The 16,463-nt window shown below is 35.6% G+C and overlaps 1 protein-coding gene across 3 annotated transcripts in view; it reads right to left on the bottom strand.

Annotated features, from left to right (window-relative positions):
* JMY (junction mediating and regulatory protein, p53 cofactor) overlaps positions 1-16,463 on the bottom strand; it is a 74,386-nt gene that overhangs the window by 17,293 nt on the left and 40,630 nt on the right. For all 3 annotated transcript variants that reach the window (XR_006166683.1, XR_006166682.1, XM_033009041.2), the window contains exons 4-6: positions 15,088-15,257; positions 8,857-9,022; positions 5,000-5,187 (exon numbers count right to left, since the gene is read on the bottom strand). Coding sequence is in view for 1 of the 3 variants with exons in the window: in XM_033009041.2 (XP_032864932.2) it covers positions 5,000-5,187; positions 8,857-9,022; positions 15,088-15,257 (524 nt within the window). In the remaining 2 variants the exon portion in view is untranslated. The remainder of the gene's footprint in view (positions 1-4,999; positions 5,188-8,856; positions 9,023-15,087; positions 15,258-16,463) is intronic.

The following is a 16,463-nucleotide window of genomic DNA, read 5'->3' on the forward strand; positions in this document are numbered from 1 at the left end:
CCCTGATTAAAAGAGTTTAATTAAGACAGCTGAAAAAGTTAATCCATTTAATTTGTAACTGCCAAAATACAAACTACCTAACTTCTGCTTTTCAAAGACACAGCAATAGCTTCAGAGTATTATTACTGAATCTGACTTATTTTAATACTACTACTGATTTATCTTTTAGAGTTTATTCTCTATGTGTTAAGTTCAATTGAAAGTCTTATAAAATAACAAGGAATGTATGTTAACATATGTTTAAAAAGTACTAGAAAATAATGAGAAAATGTATGTTAGATTTGTTTTTTCTGACATGTCTCATAAATATTTGGGGGGCACACTTTTATGAAACATTTTATCATAAGCATCAGTATTTAAATCTTTCAGATTAAGAGCAATAATGAAAGATATTTTAAGCATGTAAAGAGCATAAAACCAGACCAAAATATATTTGGTGCTGATTTTGTACTAATAAACAACCTACTTTAATGTAGTTAGATCTCTATGATTTGAAATAACAAGAAGACTAGGAGGGGCTGAAAACATGTTGTAGCACAGGATCATAAATCTGAATCATCTTAAATAATTACAGAAATGGTCAAAAAAAAAAAAAAAAAAAGGGTTGCAATTTCATAGGGACAAACGCAAAGCTTACTTGTAGACAAGATTAAGCGGCTACAGACAAATGGTGAAGGAGAAAACCAGCCAAGCAGCAAGATTAAATAAAATGATCTGGATGATTATGACAAATGACAAGTTGAACATAAACCAACAAACTGGCAAAAAAAGAAAACATAATTGGGAGTATGAGCAGGAATACAGCCTGTGAAGTAGTCCTTTCTTCTCAGTACTGGGAAAGCAGAAGCATTATGTCCAGTGAAAGAAACACCTGAAGAAATATGCTGACCAAGTGTATGGAAGTGAGAGAGCATCAAGAAGCAATGTTCATTTCTCTTTAAATCACCTGACTGATTTCACAGTAGCAAACTGTACTTCCATTAAAGAGACAAAAAACGGAGAGCTGAGGAACCATTTCAACCCTTGTCACTGGATAAGCTACCATGTCTACAACTATTAACATGTAATATACATAAGAGATCTGTACTAGTACTATATTTAACTAGTTCCAGTGAGCATTGCTTTCAGGCTGAAAAGCATAGCAAGCAAAAGGTTAACTTCTCATTTAGTAAGCTTGGTACATAAAACCCCCTATATTTTACTCTAGGTCTTCTGTGTAGTTATGCCTTATGTTGTTGTAGTTGTAGTAGTAATAACAACAACAATAACAACATGAAAGCATACCAAGTAACCGCATGCCAGCTGTCACTGCATCTACATCACACCTGTTTCGGCATGGGCCAAACTGTAAACTATGGGCTTGTGAAGTAGTCAGTGTGTCCTATTACAATGGACACAACAGCACGCGAAGAAGCTTCCCAGATCAAAGCACACACGAACATACCCCAGACAGCTTCACCAACCAGTCGCTTCTCCCAGTCTACTCATGATAAAAGTATACTCTTGCTGGCTATAAAATAATCCAATTTCTTCACAACTCTATTCTCCAAACGTATTTTTCTAGATGCCTCCTACAACTTTCTTACCTTGACTCTTTACAGTAAATCTAGCTCCCTAATAAAACAGCTGCTTGTTACATAGGACAACGTAATTAATACTACTGTGCTGCCAGCAGGGGGTAGACTGGGATAATAATAGCAATATCCTTCATGAAAAATCCATAACTGTCTTTCAAAAAATAAGAAAAACAGTGAAACTGTTATTAAATCTTATTTTTAATAACTAATTCACTGTCATCAACACAAAGGAACATCACGAAATGACTGGTTAACAAATGCAAACAGGTTTGTATAAAAAAATATGAGAATAAAGTGTTCATACTCATGGTAGTACAGTGAAAGAACATCAGCCTCTGTAAAACCATAAATTTAAAAAATGCTGGCTCAGTTATTCAGAATTACAGCTAAATGAGGTTTCTAACAAACCTTTATCAAAAGTTTATAAATAAAGGCTTGGTACAATTATTTGACAACATCATTAAAAAAATAAAAGCATCAATTGCAAAAACAAGAAAGGAATTTCTGAAAAACAAAACAGAGACTGTAATCACTTAAGTTTATATTTATATTACACACAGTCTTATTTTACACAGAGTAATTTATGCCCTTTCACTATGTTATTTCCTTAACAGAAAAAATTTTCAAATATCCAGATGATGAAACGACCTCATCCAAAAAACAAAAGCTGATGATAGAGAAAAATTTCCTATTGTTTCTTAATCATGATATCTGCTGCTAAAAAGGAGGCATTCTGGTAATGGAATCTTCAATTGCCAATAACCTAATAATGAGCAAGGACTGTAATTTTGAATTATACTACAAGACTGTGATAGATACCACTTAATGCACAGCTTGCTTTTTCTTTTCAACTACAGAGCTGACAAGGTTAAAAAATAGAAAAAAAAAAAAAAAAACCACACCAAAAACTCACTCACCCAATTCAAAACAGAACACTTGTTTACAGGTCTGTTTTAAGATACTTTGCTGAAAAGTAGACTCTCATTTTCAGTTGAACAATAAATGTTTCTTAGTTGAGACACACAGACTTTGAGGAAGAGATTTACCATAGTATGCACTTTCCAAATGCAGCCTCAAAAACCCATTCTTCTCCACTTAGTTTACAGTCATCACAGTGCTCATTCTCACCACCTAGAGCCTGCTTTTGTTTCCTGTTTGTATCTGTGTTCTGCATGCTTAAGCTTCGAACTCTTCATAGTAAGAACCCCTTTTTCTTCCCAGTTCTGTGAAGTAGACTACCCACATCAAGCACTACGAATAGTGCTCATTAACAATGTTTTGCAGTATCACTAGAATGGTCACTCAAGTTACAAAGCTTATGTTTGAATCAAAGACACAAAAGCCTTGATTTTCATGTAATTACTACTAAGCTTAGTATGGGCGGCTCAGTGCTATTCAGGAGTAATAAGAGCAGCTACAGTAAATAGCTCTAACATAAATATCAAAATGGCTATGTTCTCTGCCTGAGTGCTGCAAAATGACACACGATGGATTCTGCCTATTCTTTTTGCTCAAGCAAAAATGTTTTATTTCCCCCTTCAATCTTAAATACATATTATTCTAATCTGTGATTTCTCTAGAAGCTGAAAGTATCTCACTGCAGCACTCAACTGCAGATAATGCTACGCTGGGCAACGAAATCAGTAGAGAACTGGAACTAGTTCTGAGAGCACTGTGATGTCCATGCTGTGACATCCAGCAGTGAAGTTCCACATGGAGACGTTACCTCAGGTCTTGAAAGCAGTATGGCAATGTTATTCCAGCACGATGTTGAGCAGACATCACTATACTACTCCTGCATGCAGACCCAGATGAGCAGTGCTACCATATACAACTCCACATCATTTCTCAGTGAACAAGTGGGCATGCTGCAATCAGTGTTACAATCTAGAATCAACTCCTTCAGCTTAAACAAGGTGTTTTACCATAGCATAACCTTGCAACAAATGAGTCAACTGAAGGTGATTAGGTCATTATACAGGTAAAAATGCATGCGAAAAAAATCTCTACTTCTGCTTCAGGGTTGCTTCTCAATTTGTTAACTCCCATAAATTGAAAGTAAGGAACAGCAACCAGGCTGTCGCTTTAAACATGTTTGTCTGCTCTGTAAGATGCCAGCAGTGTCTTTTCATATTCAGAAGAAAATAACATAACTATTGCAATGTAGCCTATGTTAATTAGCATAACATGACAGATAGGAACTACTCCTTAAAGTACTAAAAAGCCCAGCTTCTTGATACTTTTTATTTTTACAAACTCACATAAAACAAGGTCAATGCCCTTTGAGCAAACTAGTTCCCATAAGTGGCTAACAAAAGACATATCTTTTATAGTAATTTATTCACAGTCTTCTCCATATTCTGTTCATCATAGACAGGACAATGACTGAAGAAGTATATTTAAAAAATCAAAAATACAAAATGTATCAACTACCATTTTGTTTTTTCTGTTATGCTTCAGATTCGGGTACAGAAATAGATATATTAGTTATGAAGAGGAGGCAAGACCTGAAGGCTTTACCCTCAAACTACTAGAACTGTTTATATAAAGGGGTCATCTCCCACATCAAGGGACATGACTAGGAACATACAACCACACCAAACCCTGATGCCAGTCTAGAGTAAGGTCTTAACTGAGACTTCTACATAGACTTACAGTATGTAGTATGGGGTAGAAACCTCTTTTATAATAAGTATTACAATGATCTTTCAAAACTTTGATCTATTCTACTCATTAAGCTATCTCGCTCATTAATAATGCATATTAACACAAGCACAAACTGCTAGGGAACAATAAACGAGTGATTCTAGAAAAAAGGAGTGAACATATTTATATACACTTGATACACAATTTCAAAACATTACCTATATTAAAACAATTTTCTGCACAACATCCCAATTATCTAACACATGAAAAAGGAAAGTGGCCCTAAATAGCACACCAAGTTTTACAAATTAAGAATATATACTGGATTTCATATATATGTGCTGAATACTGAGTATCAATGACACATGATGTAAGTTTAAAAGGATGAGGTAAGAGAATGAAAATAGGACTCATTAGCGAGAAAACACCCTTGAAAATTCTCTTCTGCAAAAATACACGGAACTACTCTCTGTAAAAACATGTGTTCTAGCATGTATTTTCCACATGAAGGCATTCTGATTAGTTAACAGAAACAAGTTTTTGGTTGACTTCAAAGTAATTTCTGGTTCCTAAAGCTAAAGGGTAAACTGAATCTTAGACATATCAATTTAATAATACATGCTATTGTATTCGGGACTCTGTAAAGCAACTTTTAGTAAGTAGTAAGTATAATCCACAAAAATTCTGGGAGGCTTGGAAGTTGTATCTGAAATTAAACCTTTTGAAGTTTTATTAAAATTTTCTAATTATGCTAGAAATTTGCAATTTAATAATACCTTTTTATTTCTGAGGTAGGCTTTCTTGGCTGAAATACGTCCACGCCTTGCTTCCAGCTGACGGATTTTTTGTTGTAACTTTTGTAGCTCCTCTTTCTGCAAGTGTATAGATGTTGCCACATCCTCTTTTTCAAGCATGGCTTCCATACTTTCGTAAGTGTCATAATATACCACTTCATCCCTCTTCTCTGTTTTAAAAATGTCAACAATGAAAAAGTCAAATCAATAGTTTGTATTTGATTAACCTTTTGTTTCGTTCAACAACAGTCCCACTGAGTTGCAAGATTTAATGTAGAAGAATGCTAGTCCTTTCAGAGGACTATCAAAAATGAAAAGGTCAGAGGAAAAGCACTAAACAGCAAAGCACTGTAGGGCATTAAAGTTTATATGAAGAACAGAAATCAATAACAATGAAGCACAGCCTGGTATTCAGGTAAGCTCAGAGCACTGAAAAACAAATGCAGCTGTAAATGTACACTTGTGTCTGTAGCCTGACATGATCATAATGTCCACACGTCTTTGGGTCCCAACTAATACAAGGGACTCACAATGTGCAGTAATATCCTCTGGTCTTTACTAAGAAGTTGAGGATACACAGTCTCTGAAGTCTTTAGCAAGAGATTCTTCTGCCACAGCTGACTATTAATTTCATGAAAGGGGAATCACACAACAAAACACCAAAAAGCCTCTCTCAGGAGGTTTTTGACCTCCCAGTCACTGCTTCTGCTCAGAGGCAGCAGTGGGAAGTTAACTTCAAAGCATTTCAGGCCTGAAAAGGAGGTCATTACTAATAGTTTTATCAACACTCATGATTTTTAGTCTGAGTGAAGCATTCAGTATAACATTGAGATCATCTCTGAATACTGCTTTCTCATCTCTTGCCAAGAAGGAAAGAGTGATGATTATAAATCCTTGCAGAATGTTGGGATGAAGAAGCAGCAAAGGCCTCTTGCTCCTTATTTCACTAGCATATCAAGTAGGATTTTTCTGTAATATGCCAAGAGGGATATGCACTACTGCTGGCTGGAAAAGGCAGATACAGTTGGCATGACTGTCAAGTGTCTACTTTGCAGCACCAACAAAACTTCTCATACTCAACTTCATCAACTATTTTGAGCAAGACCATAGTTTCCTCCTACTTCTGCTACTAGATTATTTGGGGAGAGGGGCAGGGTTTTCTTCAGTACATTGTCCATTTTAAAAGCTGTTGTCACTTCATATTATTTGCATCTACAGTTCCTGCTGCAGCCAAAATTCTGATTATTGTGCTAATTTCAGCTCAGCAGAAGACATGGCAGGATCAGAAAAGAAAGTGCAGCACTATATTAACCTTAAAATAAAAACCAGACCTACTAGATTCTTTACCTCAGTGCTTAGTTTAAAAAAAAAAATCCATAAAGTTTCATTTATACATAAAACTGCCAAGTCACTAGTACCTACTTTGAGCCATCAGTGAGTAAAAATAAGATTCACAGCTAACAACAATTGTATTTTGCCACGCACTTACAAAATGGAAGAATTTACACGCAAATTTTGTTTTAGAACACTTTCATGCAGAGTTAAAGGCAGGAATTTACAAGTGCATCCACCAAAAAAGCATCTTACAAGTATGTACAAATAGGTTGTATGGATAGGATAAGACCCTTTAAAACTCTAACCTAATAAATGCACACTTTGTGAATTTCAGTGCAGGTATCTGCTTAATGACAGTAAAAAACTAGTACTGTTGCTTATAATCTGACAATCTATTATGACTTTCTACTTTTCAGATCCAGTGTGCTGAATTTGTAGAAAAAAATATGTTTTTCTTTTAGCTTACAACCCACTAGTAACCAAATCAAATCACGCTCTCAAAAAATTCTGTTGGGACTTCACTAGTAGAACTGCTGATGTCCCTCACATCAAAGTAACATCCAAAACTCTGAAATATCTTTGCAGAGCCAATACAGTCGAAGAGTAAAGAATAGCAACAGCCTCTACAAATCACCAAGACACATGTACTTCAAATCATACAGATGTGCACAATTAAAAGGCTTTACTGACTATATTTTACAAAGGAAGTGTAACAGAAGATGTAACAGACCATTCTTTTCTCTTTGACAGTATAGGAAACAACACGTATTAAAACACCACTATATGTTTTAGATGCTTTCTTTCAGATTTAGTGCTGAACAGTCTTCAAGAGATGTAGCCACTTCAGTACCACATTCTTCATATTGTTCTATTCCCTCCACCTAAGTAGTCCAAAGAGGTAATTTCATCCTTTAAATTAAATTCCCACACATTTAAGAACTGTATTTCTCATTTTCTATCCTATAGGATATTAGCTGAGAGTTGTTAAAAAAACAGTAATTCTTTCTACATAGACAGCTGTTTTTAATAGGGAAAAAGCAAAGCAAAACAAACAAAAAAAAAAACCAAATAAAATAAAATAAAACCAAACCAAACTAACAAAAAAAAAAAAAAACCACAAAAAAAAAAAAAAAAAAAAAACACAAACCAACCAACCAAGCAACCAACCAAGCAAAAAAAAAACCTACCACCAAAAAAACCCAACCCCCACCCAAAAAAAACCCCAAACAAAATAAAAAAAAACCCTTTTGGATTTATCATTAAAGAATACTTTATAAATTTAAAATAGCAAAGGAAGCCAGAACAGTGAACTATTTTGTTGCCATGGGGGAAGGAGGAGGTTGGTTGTTTAGCTGACTGTGGGTTTTGTTTTATTTTTGGTGAGGCCATGGGGTTGGTTTTTTTTTTTTTTGAGGGTTCTGAAGAAAACTTTAGTGACAAGTCATAATGACCTATGATGTTTTTAAAGCAGGATTAATCTCTGAGGGACCTTAGGTTTTGCTATCACTACATCACAGAGAACGGATTTTGATACACATTCCTTCTCAGCTTCCTTTTCAAGGGATTTCCTTTGGTCTGTAGGTAAGTAAACCATACCATGTCTTCAGTACCAGAATTAAGTATCTAATTTCACAAGTACAAAAACTATCTATCTCTAAAGCAATAACTAGCTTTCTAGAGGCACTCAGTCGAAGATGCCAGATTTCTAAGTCATTTACAGAGTTTTCAAATCTCATCTTCCATACATGCAGTTATAGTTGTTGCCACTTCAAGTCTAAAAGGAGGAGATTCACCTAACAGTGAGAAGAATCTGTAATAGCTAAGCTTCCTCTGTTTCCAGAGGCAACTCATAACACAATACAGTTTCAAATCTCTCTTAAGTGACTTTTCTATCCATAACTAAATTTGATATGTAAGTCCTATGCACTAAACAGTAAAACAGAGCTTATGTGAATAAAAACATTAACTACAGATAGGTGCAAAGGACAGAACTGGATTCAAAAACAATGTATGATATATCCGTACCATTTCCATAGTTTCTAAGTACACAAGGTTTAGTAGGTTCTGGAAACATAAGGTTTGCATCACTGCTCTAAATCAGTGAAATGGCAATACATCAAGCTTCAAAGTCTAGATGAAGGATTCCAATTTGCAGGAATACCTCTTGAAAACCAATCATTTCAAATAAATTAATAATATCAATGAAAATTTTGAATGAGACAAATCCAGTAACGATGACATTTCCTCCTCCCTGAATTTAGTTTTCCAACACTTACATGGTATCTTACATGCTCACTTCCAAACACAGACAATGAGAACCAGACCATGTGTATGGATATGCCTTGTGAACAGGCGTAAATTTTAATCTAACAGTACGTATGTTAGAAAATCCAGCTCTTCATATGGTAAAGAACCTGTTCTCATTTTATTCCCACAGGCTTTACTACTCTTAGGAAGAGAATTATCTTTCACAGATTACGTCTTAATTAAAATGCATAAAGCACCTGACATCAGTCTTCTGATGCTTTCAAGTTGTGCTGTCAGCAGCAGCTCTTCACATTTCAAGATCTCAAACTGCACTTCGTATAATTGAAGCTGTAGATCATAATAATCAGCTTCTAACTGGTCCAAATGGGCTATGGCTTCTGTACCACCTTTCAGGCTCTGCATCTAAATGAAAAGAGAAAAAAAAAAAAAACAAAACAAAAAAACAAAAAGCAAACAAAACCCACACAACTCCAGGATAACAAGAAGAACAAAACCACAGACTTTACGATGACAGCTAGATACAGTCTGGTACATTAAATGTTTAAATTTAACACATCAAGAGGATAAGATAGGATTTGATCAGCCACACACTTTCAGACATCTTTAGTATGTGACATTTCTTCTATATGGCAATAAAATTCCATGGCTTTGAATTACACCTTCTGACCAACCAAGTGACAAGTCATACAGTGCATAGTGTGAAATATCCCCACCACTCCTTTGCCCTACTACTTGATTCTTTAAAAATACATAATGAAATTAGTATTTTCTTATATTCAGTTCAAAAAGTCTAAAAGTTGTTTCACTAACAGCATCTAGTAACTACAGATAAAACTGTCATTAAACATGAACTGAGGAAAAAAAGTGGAAGGTTACAGAAACAAGGATAATTACATGCACCAATCCTCTTCTAATTACAACTTAACTGAGGAGTTTCACTGTTTCTGGAGTCCTTCACAGGAGAATAAAAGATCTAAATTAAAATATCTATATATATTTTAGTGCTTATTTGTGTCTTATGTTTGACACAGAAAAGTGACACAAGACACAAAGTGAACAAAAGTCATCCTCTGTCATTCAGCCAAACAAGATTTAACTGCTCAATACAGTTAGCCATTCACACAATATTTAAGAAACCCAGACATGCAATGGGATCTTATGTGCTGCCTCTCTTTGAAGGGAATTCAAAGCCATGCAGCTGTACAGCCTGCATGCAGAAGAGTTAGGGCCACATTCAAGTAACTGCTCAAAAATCCCCAGTATCTCTGATAGATCACCAATCTCCAGTAAAATTTACAATTACCTTCATGCGTTATCTCAGAGAAACTATCTACATTACCATTCTGATAAAACATGGTCTAATTTTTCTATTACAGACATTCAATCATTAAAAAGGGATGTCTACCAAGCAAAAATATAGGACCTAGAAAACTATACATTTTAAAAAAATATTCACTAGTATCTTTTTACATAATGATGGTTTCTTCAAGGTGTAAAACTGTATCAGTAATTTAGTAGCCAGAAATGAGTTTCCTTGGTTTTATTTTCCACACATGTTTAAATATAACTGTACTAAACCAGAAAGATATCTGTACTGAATTAAACCAAAGATCCATCTTACTCAATACCCTGTTTTGGACAAAGGTTAACTGCAAATACCCAGGAAGACAAAACACAGCAGGCAGGACAGTGATAGCTCCCTAAACTGTTTCATCAGTCTCTAGCAGAGCTTGCAGCAGAGCTTAAATCACAGTGCTGCCTTTTATACAAAATAGACTTACTGGACTTCACTTCATAAATTTATGCTATCACTCTTTTTATAGCATGTATGCTTGTAGCACCTGCATCATTATCGACTGACAGCTATTTCACAGTTCAATTATACACTAAGGATACAGTTCTGTATATTACGCTTATTTACATGTAAGATTGACAGACATAAGACCTGTGAATTAATTCTTGTAATGTCTACTTCAAAAATTTCTTCTACCATATTGTATATTCACTGAATGCATTTTTTTGTATATCAACCATTAGCCTGAAAGGCTCATTAGGTCCTTAAGTGACTATCATAAATCTTACAATCAATAATGTAAAAGTTATGCTTCAGCCCAGTGTTACACCAAAATGTCTTGTTACACCATCCTATTACTCTGCATCCATTAAGTTACTAATTGTGACGAGAACAATAAATGACATAATGATGGCATATTTTAAGTGAATTAGAGACTAGTTTTCAAAACAGGACTGATTCTCATGTAAGATGCTATAAATGTGTGGTAATTCAAATTCGTATCATCACTCCTAGAAAAATTTAATCTTTTTTTGTTGAAAATTTAAAGGTGATTCAATTCTTAATGTTAAAAATTGCTGTCTAATCTGTACTAGTAAATTGCTGCATCCTTGTTAGGTTTCAGGCTTATCAACATGGTGAAAGAAACACAAAGAACGTTAATGTAAGAATGTTACAGGAAAGAAACATTTTGCTGTTGGACAAAGAACCAGAACTGAGGAGATCGGAGTTCAATTTCCTGCTATGCCACAACTTCCTGCATTAACTCAAGCAAATAATTTCATCTCTCTGGCCCTTACTGTCTTTGTCATCTCATTCATACTAAGTGAAGAACTTAAGCAAGAACCTAGGTTTCTTAATAGTTATAAGGCACAAATATATAATCTGTAAACCCACACAATGTTAATAAAGATATAAAAGGTTTAAACAGAAAGTCTCTGACAAGAGCTATGAACAAACATATTAAAAGCACAGGTAACAAAATTAATAGAAAAATAGCTAAACATGGAGTACAGACATGAAGGCCACCAAATTCAGCTTTCTATCACCATGGAATGTTTTCAGACAAATCTGAAATTAACTGCTTGCATTAACTGAGTTCTTAAAATAATTTCTGTATTGTTATTGGTTTTTTATTCTGTTTTAGTAAAAACAAAAACAAAACAAAAGGCTTCCGCAAAACTGTTTGTTACTCCCACTGAAAGTCCATTCCGTATAATCCATCCTAACTGCCAGGATACTACTTCTGTATTTCCACTGTATTCACAATTAAGTAATTCCATTTGTTCTTGTGCCAGTACTGAACAGCAACATGCATTGCTCTTTACTAATATTTATTGCCATTAGTATTTTGTATCATCTCAGTCTTCATTTTATTTGTCAAAACAATTTCAACCCCTTGTAAAACAGACTCACTGTTCCTGGCATCATTGTGGTAGCCCTCCCTAGAACTGCTCCAGTTAGAACTAATCCTTCTTGTGATCTCAGGAAACACTAACCCAATAGCCCCCCCCTTCAGGGGATGCTCACACTAACCCGATAGCCCCCCCCTTCTTGGGATGCTCACCAGATGGCCTCCAAAGGATGGTAAATCCTTTGCAATGGAATGAGAAAGAACACGATGGGCCATTGATGGTCCACATCAAAGGACGGCAACTCCCTTGTGATTGAATGGAAGGAAGGATGGGCCATCCCTGGTATCTCTTGTCCTTGAGATAAGAGAGGAACCAAAACCACTGACCCATAAAGACAAAGGAGCTGCAAATTAGCCCAGACTTGAAGGACAAGGTGTAGGTGACCAAAGGACTGAGTCTGTGCAGAAGTAAGGGTCAACTAGTGAACACAGTGAAGAAGACTACGAGCCTTCATCTGAAGACCCCTGCCCACAACCACCAGGGAGCACTGCACAAGCACGATGGGAGGAATTGGGGGGGGATATGTTAATGATTTCTCGGAACTAATTGTAATATTCCCTCCCTGTCCTCAGAGTTGTGATGGATATGTATTAGAATTAGTGAATATGTAATGTTTTTAAGCAATAAAAAGGGGCTGTTTTCTGCTCCAAGTGGCTCACACCTGTGGTGGAATTCTCCCCCATGTTCCCAGCGCTGAATAAACATACCTACTTTATAACCTGGTTGTAAAGTCGTGATTCCGCGCCTCATGATTGGGTGATCAAAAATGTGTAGAAAAAAGGTACAGAAGAAATCTTACAAGTTCATGTGGAGTGACACTAATTATTCTCCCTTTGCTGGAAATACCCGATTTGACAGACGAGAGCATCTGCTGCTCTGCCACCCTGTTGCACTAGTGACTCTATTGCACTGCTACCAGTTTACAAGACCATGGCCATTCTCATCTGCTGTCATTTACAATGTAATTAACCTGTAGTTCATGGTAAAAATTTGTATTGCTTTTCTCTAGCAGTGTATATTAAATTATTAAATTTTCTATTATCTAGCCTTTTAAGTAATCTGTTACTGTTCAAACAGAACACAAAGTCATGTTTCAGTCTACCCCATGTGAATCCTGACTGTTCTCTAGTTCAAGTATTCATTTTAATTCATCACTGTTGCTGAGAAATCTCAGAAGAGGGGAGTAAAATTCAGAAAAAAACCTCAGGTCTTTAAGTGTGAATATGGAAGCTCATCCTCAGAATCAGCAGAAAAGAATTTTAAAGAATTTCTAAATGATTTTAAGGGAAACATGGAATATTCTGATGACTGATAAATTGCAGGTTCTCACCCATACCTAGCAACTTCTGGAACAGAAGTATTTCTCCAATAATTTAAGTATTAGGAGACAACTATAGTCAGACCATAACAGTACAGGATACACTATTATAAAAAATGAAGTTAAAGATGTTCGCTTACAATTAGCATTCTGGACAATCAGAAAAAATTCAGACACTGAAAGAAACATCATCTCCTCTTCAAAAGGGTGTGCCACTGGTTTTATAAACTTTTTTCTTTTCCAAGACTTAACATTCAAAATCCATAGACAACCTGATGAACACCAACAGGGTCCTCATAAACAGTCAGATCTGGTCTTTGCTCTGAATTGTCATTCTGTCTTAATCCTCAACTCAAACCCTAACCAATTAGTTTGAGTATTTTAGTCTTTTTAAATTAATATCCTGGGTTTATCTGCTGTGCCTAGAAAACAGTAGCTAAATAGTTTGACAGAGAAGGTACTTCAGTTCTGCAAATATTTTCTTTAAGACTACAATCCTTCTTTTCCAGTATGAAGCAAAAGCAAAAATAAAGATGTTTCAGAACAGAAGATGGTCCTCATATTTCCTCATCACTATGTTTTGACCCAGAGCTCTCTATGCCTTATAATACAGCATTCCAAAGCATCATGCCCATGCATGCCCATCAAATGTTCCTCATTCCTCCATCCACCAAACTCTCAGTTCAGAGGTCAAAGTATACCCCCCTGCATACTACAATACTGTGAAGCTCCTAATGCTTTTGCAAATAAAAAAAAAACCACTCCTTTACCAGACTGAGATCTCATTCAACAAAAATTCACAGAAGGTATCCACTGGGAGAAAAATAAGATACGTTATAGAAAAGATGATGCATGGCTGCTCTAAATATGTAAACATACTCAATATAATATTTCCAATTAGTACTGCTGGATTCTCTCATCAACTCTTAGCTAAGGATGACAACACCCAGGTTTCCAGACAACTCTTGGCTTTCTAAACCTGAAGATCATTGAAATGGAGAGAACTATTTTCATACTCTGGGTCTTGCATGTACTCTCTCCTCCTTGCAGATCAAGCTGTCTTCAACAGAAGCTCCTAAAATAGGCATGTAGCTTATCAGGCTCACAAACCTGTCAATATATACAGTGCTAAAGTCCTGAGTTCTCTGGATAACCTTTTTGTAACAGAGACAACAGTGTAGTCACATTTTGCTGAAATATTTGAAGAGTGCTCTAAGAACAGGCAACTGATTTGGTAGAATGTAAATTTACATTAGTATGACAAAGTTCTTAGATCCAAATAACCACATGATAGCAAATTTTAGAAGAGAATTTATAGCAATTTTGCTTTTGAGGAGGGTGCCATAAAACCCAATGTGTGCGTTTTTCTTCCAAGACATTTAAACACAGCTTAATGCACACACTCTTCCCTCATGAAAACTGTAACTAGCACAATCCCCTCTGGAAGACTGCCTTAATAATTAGGGTAAACAGAGACAAAGAGGGTGCAGTACAATAGACTAGTCATCTGTCTACACACTAATGTTCAGACACCTTCCATCTGGAATGTCAGAATTATTTCAAAAAGGTAGTCACGCCTCTGAGAGCTAAAGTGTGGAAATTACATAGCAGCAGATTTCTGTCCTATCCCTTATCTTCATTTTATTCATCTCAGTGGAGAGCTGTAAACATTAACAGTAAAAACTGTCTTCCTGATTGACTAACCAGGAAAAGGTGTAGAGAAAACATATGTAAGTGGCACAAAAACTACAGCAAGTACATTGCAAACTCCATTTGTCTAACGTGGTAGAATGTAGCAAAATTTTAAATACTGACTTTTAATAACAAAAGCAGAAAAATAATGACTTTCAGGTCTGGGTTTGTTTTGAGTACTTCAACACTCTTTAAGGCATAGACTTTTTCTGCATGCTTTATCTTTCTATTTATTGCTGTGAAAAATTACCTCCTCTTTCAGTGCATGTTTCTTCTGCTCCAAACAGATTTCTTTAGCACGCATCAACTGCAAAGTCTCCTTAGAAACTGCATATTGAAGCTTTTCCATACGTTCCACTGCTGCTGCCCATGCTGCCTTACCAAATTTTTTCTGGTCTGCTCGCATTCGATCATACACAGCTACGGAAAGGAAGAAAAGGCAGACATCTTACCAGTCTACTCTTCAGATCACTAGTGATTCTAGTGAAGACACAGTGCATACATTTGTATCCAAAAGCATATAAAGTTCTCTTAGCAGGGAGTAGTCATTCTACATAGTATTAATGTTCAAGTCCAGGATGTAAGTACTCTTAGGATTCACGTAAATATGCAATTTAGTTATCTGTTGATCATTTTATCATTATAATTCCAATTTTTGTATCCATGGAGGGACCATTCTGAACACACAGTACCTGAAAACTTGAACTACTGTTGCAGAATTCCTGACTTAATAAAAATCTCATTAATGCTACCATGTGGTCTTAAACTGAATCCCAAACTTTTCTCACTTCTGAAAGCACCAATTATGAGCTACTAAAGTCATCGGTTTCCCTTAACTTCTGCACTGCAGTCATAAGTTTAAACAAATCTGTGGAGTGAAAAAAAAATTACAATTTAAAACAAAAATTTCAGCTTGACCTCAAGTGCAATTCTGTAAGAACACGGAATTAAATTTAAATAACATCTATCTTTTAACTCAAAATGCAGGTTCCATCACAAAATTATTTCAAATTAACTAGGCAAATTATAACCTGATCTAAATATGTAGATATAAATCTTTTCAGGAAGACTTCAGAGTAGCAGGAGTCCCCTGCCTGATTCAGATTTTCTACTGTTGAGCCCCAAACAACATCTAGGCTGACACATGTGAGATTTTCAACATTTTTAAGATATAGAACTATCACATGATACTGTACACTTAGCTTTGCAAATTAAAAGCCACAAAAGTCACACAATCAAAGAGGTAGCATTCAGTCCCCTGGTGCTAGAAGATATTATGTGCTGCTGTTAGGTAATAAAAAAATGCCTTTATGTTCTCATGTGGTTTTCCTCTGCCATCTGTTAGTATTTTGGTATGTAAGACCACCCTGTGATCAGCAGGAGGCCAAAAAACCCCAAAACATAAAACAGGCAAGTAACCTGTATACCAAAGGTCTACGGTTGTAAAGAGTCTCCAGGCATTTCATTTCCCAGTGTTTTTCCCCGCAGTCCTGACTACTGTACATAGAAAAAGCATGTGAATGAAACAAGAAGTAAGTAACTGTAAATATACATTCTTTTTCAACTAATAGGGTATTTTATTTGCTGCCTTTGTAGAAAAGGAACCAAAGTAATTAAATACATTTA

Source organism: Tyto alba, unplaced genomic scaffold (assembly GCF_018691265.1).
Source record: "Tyto alba isolate M040663 unplaced genomic scaffold, T.alba_DEE_v4.0 Super-Scaffold_42, whole genome shotgun sequence".
Classification (NCBI taxonomy): Eukaryota; Metazoa; Chordata; class Aves; order Strigiformes; family Tytonidae; genus Tyto; species Tyto alba.